Below are 12,500 nucleotides of genomic sequence, written 5' to 3' on the forward strand. Positions count from 1 at the left end.
TGCAGGTCATCAGATGGGATTCTGCAAAGATGTACAGTTCCCTTCTGTGGCAAGTTCTACCATGAAAGATGTATTCAAAAGTGGCCTCATGTCTCCAAACAAAGGCAGCAAGAGGTAAGTAATGTTTCTGTTTTAGGAATAGGTATTTTTGATCTACTTTTTGGGAGTGTAAACTGTTTTTATTTCATTATTATTGTTTATTATTACATTTTCTTTATTGCACTTTATTTCATGAAAGTGTATGAATAGAGGTGGCATAACTCAGTGGTAGAGTGCTGACTTGGCAAGGTCATGGGTTTATGCCGGGATGCCCCTCAGTCAACTCAGCTGTGAATGAGAATGGGTATGCTGACATCAGCATGCTGGGGTCAAAGTTGGTGTGGAAAGAAACTGGCCACCCTACTGCATCATCCTTCAGCTTAGTGAGCCTGTTTCTCTATGAGTGTGTCCCCTGCGTCCACACGGATATGATCAACTGACTATAAGGTGTATGAATATTCCAGAAACTCGGTGGTATGTAAAGAGAATGAGGGAAGAATGGGAAAAAATCAGGGTTTAGCTTGATGTAATATGTCACAGCACCAGAATACTACTACACACGCACTAGATTTTATTCACAAGAAGATAGATAGATGTGGGAAAACACGACTTGAGTGCCTACAAGGGTAGTAGGGATAGGGGAATATGGGAATGATATCATGGGTGTAAAAGAAACTTGCCAAACATTACCATCTATGTTAATGTACACAATGTGTATCCTTCATAACCAAAAAGTTTTGAGTTAATTCATTGATACAGGAATGGTAAAAAGACATGCCACTGTAGTAGGGTTTTTTTTTTTGCGCCTTTACACATAGATGTCAACAATAAGACTAAGAACATCAATATTATTAGCATTAGAAAAAAACAATTCCCCTGAAAGCTTAAGGAATGGAGAAATCAGGTTTAATCATGTAAGTCTACTAATTGGCTCCTGGGAGGCTAAGCACATGTGGGGCCATCTGTCAACAAAGGAAATTTGCAAAAGAAAACTACAATCCATGGTCCATGTTCCTGGCAGCAATGGGTTCAGATACCAAACTAAGTGGATTCCCAGGTGTGATAAACTGGGAGTTGGAACTAAAAATTATAGTTTAAATTTTTTTAGAGATGAATACAAGTACATGCATGTGGTCATGCCCACGTGTGGCCAGTTAAAGGAATGAGATCACCTGACAAAGCATAACTAAGGGGCAAGCAGAGCAAAGTAAGAGAATATATAGTAAGTAGAATATATACAACAGTTCAAAACATTTCTTTAGATAGGGATTTTGGGCCCACAGAGGCCAGCCCTGACTATTAGTATTAGTAATTTTGAATGTATCATTTGGGTAATTGCATTCACACAGTTTAGATTGTGAGTTTAGTAAATTGCAATTCTGGCAGTCTATTATTTGAAAACTAATAAAAGTTCAAACAAATCATTCTTTTTCTATAATAATGATAATAATAATGATAAAAAAAAAAGCACTGGTTCATTACTGAGATTGTAAGATTGAAAGTTAAAAACAGTTATCCCCCAAAATTGTAATGATTTATTGGTACTGGGTATATGTACTTTCTGCAGTACATCAGAGAAATTGTAGGGTAAAACAGGTAGAAATATAATTAATTTAGAACAATATATAAAAGTTCCATTAGTTATTGCACAATGTTTTACTCACGTGGGATTTAATACAAAATGCTCTAGCTATATAATGATATGAATTACAAAATAATTCCTTTGATTCTATGTATAATATGCTGTCTGACAATGACATAGCTTTGTGAAAAAAATACAGAAGTTTTCTTCACAATTGTTCCAAATTGTTTGATATCTAATTGCATTTATTTGATACCTGAAATACTTGACTCAGATATCACAGTATAAAACTTTTTTTTTTTTTGTACAGTTATGCCTCAAAGGTATATTTACATGATTTTTTTTGCTTTGCATTATCTATTATTTAGATATTGAAAAAATGGCCATTCTAGTATTTTATTGTTACAATAACTGTAAAAGGCATTACTAATGATGTAGAAGCATATAAATGGAAGCAAACAGAAATATCAATTCAAAGGGCAGCTAGATGAGGATAACTGGATAAACGAGTTCAATCTCTTCTTGATTGTTTATCAAATTTTTGAAAAGGCTCAATTACTATTTAACCAGTTTAAATGGGGCTTACATTGTAAATAGCAGACACATGTCATTTTTCTGTGTATTGCATTTTTTTCTGAAAATTATAGTTATGAATTGGATCATAAAATATGATCCAGTATAACCTAGTATTATTCTAAAACTAGGGGGGAAATGTGATCATACTGGCATCATACATGCAGTATATTTTAAAGTGTGATTTCATTGCAGTTTTATTTTGTCAATGTTGATTATTTTTTTCTCCGGTATGAAAGGAGAAAATACAAAATATGCTAGATGTGGCTTTTTTAAACTGTATGTAATGATTAGATGAACAAGTTTTAATTGAAATTTATTCAATTATTTTGAATCGGCAGCATTTTCTGCACCCTTCATAGGTTTGGGTTGATTTTCAAGCCCCTGAGACTTCAGTTTGTTTATCCCCTGAGCTGCAAATTTTTGAAGTCACTGCTTTGGTTGTAGGCATCTGAGGAGCTCAGTTTTATACACTAGAAAATGTATGTTTTTTTCGTAAATCAAATACATGGTTGCAGTAGAATACCGAGTTGAAAAAATCAAGAAGTTGTATCATGTATGAAAGAAAATGAGGCCCATAAAACAAAATAAATTGTGTATTTAGGTTAATTAGAAGTATTTGTGTAGTAGTAATAAAAAGATGATAATGCACAAAGAAGTAAAAGTAAGTCTTGATGTTTGTAAAAGTGTAGTGAGTGGAAAGGTAATCAGGAAGAGGAAAAAGAATGGAGGTTTGACTGGATGAAATATGCTCTATAGTACCAGAATTACTGTTCACACTCGTGTTTCATTCACAAGAAAATGGAGGCAAGAAAACAAAAACTACAGTAGGTTGTGGGAAAGGAGGGCTTATATGGAAGTATGTGAGTGATATAGTGGATGTGGTTTGCCAAACAGATTAGGGTTAAATTTAAGTGATTTACATAAGGTGTTATCAGTGTGTAAAGGAAATTTGAAATACTTTAGAAATTAATTATTATGTCCATCTTGTAATTAGTAGATGTAAATGTATATTTATCAAATATATATTAAATATATATTTTTTATTTTATTACAATTAAGGAGAAAATGGTATGGGTCAAGATAATAACTATTCAGGATCATTTTTCCTTTTTCCAATTGTGGATTCCAAATCTGAATAGAACTCATGCAAACAACAGACTTTCCTTGACAGAATGAGGTGACTGTGAATGATTTTGGTAGGTCATGGTTGACTTGACTTTGTAAAACTCCAAAATATAGAAATGAAATAGAAAGGGGGGGGGGGGGGTCCTGAACAGGCTAGATGTAACAAGGAAGATTCATTGAGTGAGGTCATTCTGATTGATTAGATCGGTTTGTCACCCATATCATACTTCACCTTGGTAACGGGGATGGTGCTGTCTGCACCTTTTCTCAGGTATTTGTATTAAAAATTTAAGTTCCTTCATTTTTTCAGTATTTAATTTGAAAATTTACCTCAAAACACCTAAGTTGGCCATTGTATATAAAACAAGAAATATTTCAAAATTTAGCATGTCACTATTTCAATACAGTAGGAAGTACCACAGTTATCATGAAAAATAGACCATACATTCCATCATGTTTTTATAGCTAGCTATTTGGATTGTTTGCTGATGATTGATAATGTTAACTAGATTTTTTTAGTTGTAATATAAAGGTTAGATTTATTTGAGTAAAGGGAACCATCCATTTTTTTTACCTTTTTTTTTTTTTTTTTCTATTCTTTTTAATACAAATAAAAGTTTTGCCATTTATTCTGGCATGTTTAAAATAATGACAGTGTCATTTAATACAACATGGATAGATAAAGTACTCTGATATTTGTTTAAGAACTGCTATTGTCGTGGATGTCAAGAATACATACCATATCCACTGTAATATAAGTTCATCTATTGTCTTTACACATAGATGGTTCTACAAGTGCTAGACGCCAAGGAGTCAATTATTAGTCTTTGCCATCTCACCTCTTTACCCTTTTCCTTGATTTTTGGGAAGCTTAATTTGTATTATTTGTCTTAAATGTTATTGATTTTTTAATAAGTTTAATTAATAATCATAATATCAATAAGAATAATAACAGTGTCAGTATTAATAGTACAAGAAAGAAAAACACATTTTCACGCAAATTCAGGGAATGGGGAAATTAGGGCCTACTGATAGCTTCCTTGGTGGCTGAATATATGTGGAGTCATTTGTATGTAACAAAGGTTGCAATGGACAGACCATAAACCAATTGTCATTGGGTAACAAAAATATAGGTAGCTCTTTTTTGCGTATGACTCGGCAAAAGATTAAGCATATATCTTTCCTATACAGTAGGAAAGTAGTTTTCATTTGTGTGACCCAAATAGTACTTTTTTAAAGCATGCATTGCATCTTTCATTGAATTTTAAAGTTTCTCCTTGCAGAGTCTCTACCTTGGCAAAAGAAATTAGTTGTAAACCTTTTTGTTTTGGTTCTTTCCATGCTAAATATGGAGTATGGGGAAATTATTTTCATGGTAGGAATACAGCTTAACCCAATGCTGCTGGGGAAAGTGAAAAAAAAAAAAAAAAAAAGGAAAATGGTGTGCCTATTTTCTATATCTATATGAATTGGCAGGAAAAATGTATTTTTTTACTAGTGCTATGAATATCGATGGTGTTGTTTTTATTATAAACATTATAATTATTATAATGTTTTTTAACATTAGTAACAGCAAAATAAGATAATGTAAAATATTTTGTAAATCAAAGAAAAGGATAAGACAGGCAGTACTTGTAACTGGCTCATTGGTGACTTAGTACAAGTGTAGCTATCAATGTGTTAAAACAATCAAACAAGTACTCACAGTGGGCATAGCATGTGCCTACACGTCATACCCGTCGGCAAGGGGTTAAGGGCTGCTTCATGCTCATCTCCGTCACTACGAATATCTTCATTTGAATTGTCTGACTCTAGTTGTCACTGGCTCAGGGTCATCTGTGGAGGTCGAGGAGTCTGAAAGGATGCTTTGGTTTCATTTTGTCTTTCAGTTTTTCTTTATTATCCAGCTGTGCTTTAATTTCTTGTTCATGTTTATTAAAACAACTGTTGTTAGTTTTTGCTCCTTCCTGTAATGGATAGTGTTTGGTGGACAATAGTCCCTACAGAGAAAAGCAACTCTGTTGGATTACTTCCTATCTTTGACAACCTGGCTAGAGCTTCAAGGGGTGAGGGAGGGAGAGGGAAAGGGGAAGTTACTGAAAGTCAAATAGAACTCTCATGTGGCCAGCTATCAGTGATTAATATTTTGTCATATTTTACCTATGTAGATAAGAATTATGACATTTGCACATATATATATATACATAGCCAATAGTCTCCTTTGATTTCATCAAATTTTGATAATCTTTTGAGAGTATTCACATCTTTTCAATATTCTTATTATTTATATTCCACTAACTAACAATATCAATAGATTGGAAAAAACAGTCAATAGATTGGGAGTTTATTGATTTAGACTTTATTGTTATCAATTTATATATATATATATTTTATTTTTTATTTTTTTATGTTGGAAGTAATAAAGCTTATTAACTGTTACAGAGGTTTGTGTGTCCACGTCATGTATGTCACATGTGTGCTGCAAATGCAGATGACATGGGTGACCCCGTAGCAAGAACACCACCCTTCACTCGCTGTTTAAGGTGCCCTACAACCTATCACACAGGTTAGTTATCACAAGTATATAATTTGATTGTTTTTACTGTTTGGTGGGTAGTATTATCCTTGTAATGTGACAGTGTAAATCTGTTAGACCTGCTTTATTTGCACTCAAATCTAAAACTGTTCATCCCTTGTTGCCTGCCAGGTGAAGAATGCATTGCAGCTGGCACAGAGGAGATCTCTCAGCAACATCACATTTGTACAAAACACCTCACCTTACCCAAGAATACAGCACATCATGTTAATGTGAATTGGTGCTTCTGTTGTTCTAAGGTTAGCAAATATTGAAATCGTTATTATTGCATTTATTTACTTATTTATTTATACAAATGTATTTTAATACCCAAATACTATTTTCTGGTATAAAAAAAAAAAAAAAAAAAAAAAAAAAGATAAGGTCTAGGGTCTTAGAAAGCTGATATCCAAAGAATCCTTTTCATGATATTTGATATTTGATTATATTTCCTTCTTTGGAATAAGATATGTTGCTAAATGTGCAGTTTTGGTTTTATCATAGATATGGAAAATATCCGACCTCGTTTTGTTTTTTTTATTGTAACCAAAATCTGTATTAAAAAAAAATATATATATAATTTGCTTTTGCTAGGGTGGTTCATTGCTGCTGTGTGACCAATGCCCAGCTGCCTTCCATGCAGACTGCATAAAGATAACTGCTCCAGAGGGTGGATATGTATGCGAGGATTGTGAGAATGGAAAGGTCCCTGTTTATGGTGATATTGTATGGGTGAAATTAGGAATCTACAGGTAAGAAGACTTTCATTTGTTCTCTATTTTATAGTTTAGTTTATACGTTGATTAAAGGGAGGGAAAAAATAACAGTAGCTTTTATTTTTTATTCCTATCTGGTAATTAACTCCTACGATCCGGATGATGTGACTATCACTTCATGAATATATTTGGTTTGAGGGGCAGGTGATGAACATCCATCATAGGAAAATTTGGCTGAGGGCCAAGTTTCCATCATGAGAATTTTGGCTTAAGGCGGCAAATGCACAAAGGTATTGTAGGGTGAATAGAATCATTTGGGCATTTAGGAAGGGGCTCTTGCATTGTTTCCATCAATAGATTGAACATAAAAAAAATAATAATACTAATAACAAAAAGTTTTGTCACTGAACACAAGTGTTCATGTGCTCCCGGTCTATTAGCTGCATACCTGACAAGAGTAGCTGCTCAAGTAAGCCTAATGCCAATGTTCAGGTATTGAAGCATCCGTATCCAAGGGGTTAATCTGTATTTTATGCTCAGTACCTAAAAGAATTTTCATTTCAGATGGTGGCCAGGACAAGTGCTACACCCTAGATTCATTCCAGACAACATTGAAAACCTTCCTCATCAGCAGGGCATGTTTTGTGTTCACTTTTTTGGGTCCAATGACTACTATTGGGTCACCAAAGGTCGAGCGTTCCATTACCAGGAAGGGGTGAGTACTATGGATGAGGGCATAGTGTTAAGTCTTGTAGGTCTTTGACACATGGGTTTGGAAAAAAGTATTCTTTGTATGTTTCTGATTTTTAACAGTTTGGGCCGATAGAACATTATCTCAGTTACCATTCCTGTCTCATTTAGGATAAGGGATCAAAGGCAGCATCCAGTAAAACACTAGAGAAACAGTTCCAGAGAGCCCTTGAAGAGGCTGTTGAAGCATATCGTGCTCAGAAAATCAGGAAAGCACAACAGGAAGCACACCGCTCTGAAAAGGGCAACTTGGTATGTAACAGATGTGGTTTTTGTAAGGTCTAAGCCCTTACCTCAATACTTTTAAATCCCTGGTTGCTTAACATGATGCAATCTTCCTGTTTCATTTTGGATAATAATTTGTAAGTAATATGTTACACTAACTAACTGCATTGATGTGAATATATGGCATTGACATGCAACTACAAGGTAAACCCATTCATATATGAACAAGGATCTTCAGAGTAAATTGTCTAATTGGCATCTTACTCCTATTTCAAAAATTTGGTAGAAGTTTATTTTTTTATGAAGAATATGGAATTACTGAACATGATAATCCTTATTCTGATACAAAAATTACTGGAGTATGACGGCTATCATTATGTAAAACAAAAACTTCTCAGAAGTACATTCTTGTATGTGCCAAGGACCCTCTCTTCATATGAATTTTCATTTTACTATAAGGAGGACATTGGTGTAGTTCTTTGGGCTGATTTTAAAATTCATCTCACATTAGGTCATTCAAGAATCAAGTTATTTTCTGACAAATATGTTCATCTATGGTCTTTCATAATATTTATTATAGACTTTATAATTCAGAAAATTATTGTTCCTTTCATCAGAATTAGAACTTCTTTACATAGTCAGCCATGCATTTCCAAAACCAAAGTAATTGTAATGGAAAGAAAACTAACCCACCTTCCCTGCCCCAACAGAAACCTCCTCCTTATGTCAGAATTGATTCCAATCGTCCTGTTGGTAATGTACGTCTGAGCAAAGTAGACCTTGCAGCCGTCAACCGGTGTGATTGTGATCCTGACTCTGAAAATCCCTGTGGATCTGATGAAAAGTGTTTAAACAGGTTTGTAACTCTACCTCAAGTGTGTGTGTATGAATGCTTTGAAATGTGTCAAGGAGTGAGGTTCAAACCTTGCTCTTTCCTTTTAGAAACTATTATTTTGCTAAGGGATTGTCACTTATTTTCTGCAGTTTGATTGCATGTCATAAGTGTCCATTAGATTTTGGGCTGGTAGCTACAAAATATGTAGGTGTAATTAAATCAAGTATTATATTATGAATTTACGTTGAAGTTTGATAGTTTTTCAATATTGCATTTTTAACTAACTCATGATGGATGAGGTCCAGTTACAATGTGGCTAGACTGTCAATCCATCTGGGATTGCATCCTGTCACATGCAGTTGAGCTTGCTCAGAGTTATGCATTTGTTTATTTGTTTGGTCTTGAGTGGTCCCCCTTGATGGCCCTAGCATGAGCCACTCATAGAGCTCTTGCTTGAACTTAAACCAAGTGATATGTCACATAGGAGTGAAAGTCTCTCAAATGTAGACTTAAAGCCTCTTTTTATGCTGAAAGCCTCTTTTTATGCTGCAGGGTAAACATAGGTTTTCTATGCTTCTAGTTTCTTACTGGAGAGGCTTACTGCACTGACCTCATGGTGTAAAGTTTGGTACGGTGATCCTGTTATGAGTGGGTTAAAGTAGCATTATACCATAATGAGAAGGACATTTTAGGTTAGGAAATGTGCATATTTATATAAACCTTGTTATAAATTTTAATCTGTGCTTCTTAGATCTGATGTTGTTTTTGTTTGTTTGTACTATGCCTCAAAATAGTTTATTAACTCCCAAGAAGATATGGTTTCTATTTATAATTCAATAGCTTATTCCTTGCTGCATTAATTACTTATATCATGTAGTACTGCCTCAATTTTTGTTTTGCATTACCATAGCATAATGTTCCAGAGTGAAATGAACAGGAAACAGTTTCGTAAAATTTTCAAATTGTGGAATGTTGCCATATCATTGCAAGACATCAAACTATATATATATATATATATATATATATATATATATATATATATATACATATACACACATACACATATATATACACATATACATACATACATACATACATACATACATACATACATATACACATACACATATATATACACATACACATATATATACACATATACATACATACGTACATATGTACATACGTACATACGTACATACGTACATACGTACATACGTACATACGTACACACAGACACACAGACACACACAGACACACACAGACACACACAGACACACACACACACACACACACACACACACACACACACACACACACACACACACACACACACACACACACACACACACACTTTTGGCAGTAACTGATACAAAAGACAATATCATGTTAGTACCAAGTAAATTCAACTGAATTCAGATCTTTGCATAGACAAAGTATCAATCAGAGGTATAAGCTTTTAACCCTACAATCTGGATGACATATCACATCATTAAAAATTTTGCTGGAAGGATAGATGACATGAACATGCTTTCATGGAAAAATCTGGCTGTGGGCTGGGGTGATATGAACTTGCTGTCGTGAGCATTTCATCTGATGGCCAGGGTGACAGGAAAGACTCACCACAAGTGCACAAACCTCTTGAAGGGTTATTAGATTTATTTGACATTTAGAAATGAACTTTTGCATTATTCCCATAGATGTATGAGTGTGGAATGTAATGCTTGTGAGCCATGACTGGAAGAGTGTCAGCTCCAGGAAGGACTTCATTTCCATGCCCAGCATCCTATTCCTGGCTGCTGTGACTGGTGGTGCAGGTTATGTTATGAAAAATTAAATGTTAACCCAATTGGCATGCATGGCAATAATACTTGTCATGTCTAATGTAATGCAAATTTATTGTATTTACACATAGTTGGCTCTACAATTGCTTAGTCACCTAGAAGTCAGTCAGTCCTACCTATCTAACCTGTTTACCCTTTTCCTCAACTTTTGGAAAGGGTCTTTTACATTATTTCACTTGTCTTAAATGTTATATAATCATAACCTCAATAACAATAATAACAGTATCGATGTCAACTGTGTTAAAAAGAAAAACACATTTTCCAGCCAATTCAAGGAATGGGGAAATCAGGATTGGTCACTAGGGCCTACTGATAGACTTGCCACTACTGATAGTGGCGAGTGGCCGCAGCTGGGGACCCCTGCATAAGCTCCGGTTTTATCCACCATTTATATCCTTGGGATTATATTGAAGTTGATGCTTTTGAGAACCAAACATGCATGCTCATAAAGCTAAAATGCAATCTCAACATTTGTTGCAATGGTCGGAACTTTTAGTATAGTCTCTCTTATAATGCCATGTGCATTACTCTCAGTAACATATTTGCCAACATATTGTGTTTTTATGTGTGCAGCATTACATGGCAGCATGCTATGCCTCAAAGCACCCGTAGGTGTATAGTCCGCCGTCACAATCGGCGCAATATCTTCTGCTACTGAGACGATGACCCTATCTGGAGCAAACCTAACCTTGCCTCCTCCTGCTGCCAGGGATCTCTGAAACGGTGTGATGACATCGATTGTGAAGAGCACACCTCACTCTGGTGGGTGGTCTCCCAATGTTTTATCCCCATCCATTACAGCAGTATGGATTCTTGACAGCATGGTGACCTTGCTACAGTCCTTCCACATCAAGGACAGCATCCCCATCTTGCTGCTGCTCTAATCGACATCACCCTTCCTCCTCTCACTGAGGTCCTTGGGCATGAACTTCCTGTTCAGCCGGGCACTTCCTACCGCATTAGTCTTACGTGACTGCAAGGCATGAAAAAGACTTAGCGATGTATACCAGTTATCCACAAATAACTCATCCTCTTCCCAAGGAAGTCGCTAAACTCCAAGTGCAGCACTGCTTTTGTGGATGAGAGCATATCACAATGAGTTTGTGACGCTGAATACAGTAAGTCGACCAGTAGTCGCAGTAATTGGGGAGTTTCACCAGCCCATTCCACACGGATACCAAGGTATGTCACGAGCTCCTGTCTGGACGTGGGCATTCACTTCCTCATGTGAGGGGAGGTGGCAGGAGGGTGTGTGACTGCATACCTGTGGGAGTGGAAAAGAAAAACAAGTAATACATTCTGAATGCTCATTGCAAGAGATATTTACTCGATATAGATAAAAATGGAAAGAACAAAAGCAATAACAAAACCTACAAGTTGATCTCCTGGACAATGAGATCAAGTAGATCTTCAGTGAAAAAACAGCCAAAGATCTCCAAGGGTGTGTTCGACACATCTAGTGTCGTCTTGGCACCAGGATTGCCTTGGAGTCCATAATGGTGGGGGGATGTTGTCTCTGCATCACCAAATTAATTTCTTACCCCTTGGAGCATTCCTTTATAGCTGCTTGGCTGCCACCCTGGAGAGAGGCTTGTCGCTATTAAGAGTAATGTCAACCTGATACACGTAGCCCTATTCCTTGTCTGACCTGGACATGTTGAAGCGGGGGTCAATGATGTCCTCCACTCTACTGGGAAATAGTCATGGAACTATCCATGTAGACTTAGCATATGTCACCGAGGTTGTAGTGTTAAGAAAGGTACTGAGAGTTAAGAAAAAAATGGGGAGAGGGGTTATTGGGTGGATTTCTTTAAGGGACCATATCAGAAGGTGGGAGGGGGGAGGTGTACAATTGTGAAAATTTAGTTAGCTAGCCTATGTTATGAGGAAACTAACCGAACAACTATTTGAGCCAAAACCAGGTTATTTCTTAGGACGTAGGTAATTAGTGCTAGTTACACATGTATGGACTTATGCTTGTTGAAATCTTGCATATGGCATTTGATAATGACATTACGCACCATAAGTACGTAAGACACCAGGCGTCCGATCACTTTCTTCACTTTCAGTTTAATGTACTGAACTCCCGCTCTTAAAGTCGGCGCGTTGCCATTGATTGCCAGAGCGTAGTTTTTTTGTTTGTTTTATTTTTAGTTTTATTTTTAGTTTTATTTTTAGTTTTTTTCACCTGTCACCAAGTGGTTAAATGAGAATGATTAAAATTGCTAAATTG

The 12,500-nt window shown here is 35.7% G+C and overlaps 1 protein-coding gene across 4 annotated transcripts in view; it reads left to right on the plus strand.

The window, feature by feature from the left end:
• The window catches only part of LOC125047514 (histone-lysine N-methyltransferase NSD2-like), a gene marked incomplete at its 3' end in the record, with an annotated part of 37,588 nt that overhangs the window by 20,669 nt on the left and 4,419 nt on the right, over window positions 1–12,500 (plus strand). For all 4 annotated transcript variants that reach the window (XM_047645763.1, XM_047645760.1, XM_047645764.1 and 1 more), the window contains 7 exon segments: window positions 1–114; window positions 5,765–5,888; window positions 6,030–6,157; window positions 6,492–6,649; window positions 7,178–7,328; window positions 7,475–7,615; window positions 8,299–8,444. The exon segment at window positions 1–114 is cut by the window's left edge and continues 787 nt beyond it. In XM_047645763.1, coding sequence (XP_047501719.1) covers window positions 1–114; window positions 5,765–5,888; window positions 6,030–6,157; window positions 6,492–6,649; window positions 7,178–7,328; window positions 7,475–7,615; window positions 8,299–8,444 — 962 coding nt within the window.

Source organism: Penaeus chinensis, chromosome 41 (genome assembly GCF_019202785.1).
Source record: "Penaeus chinensis breed Huanghai No. 1 chromosome 41, ASM1920278v2, whole genome shotgun sequence".
Lineage (NCBI taxonomy): Eukaryota > Metazoa > Arthropoda > Malacostraca > Decapoda > Penaeidae > Penaeus > Penaeus chinensis.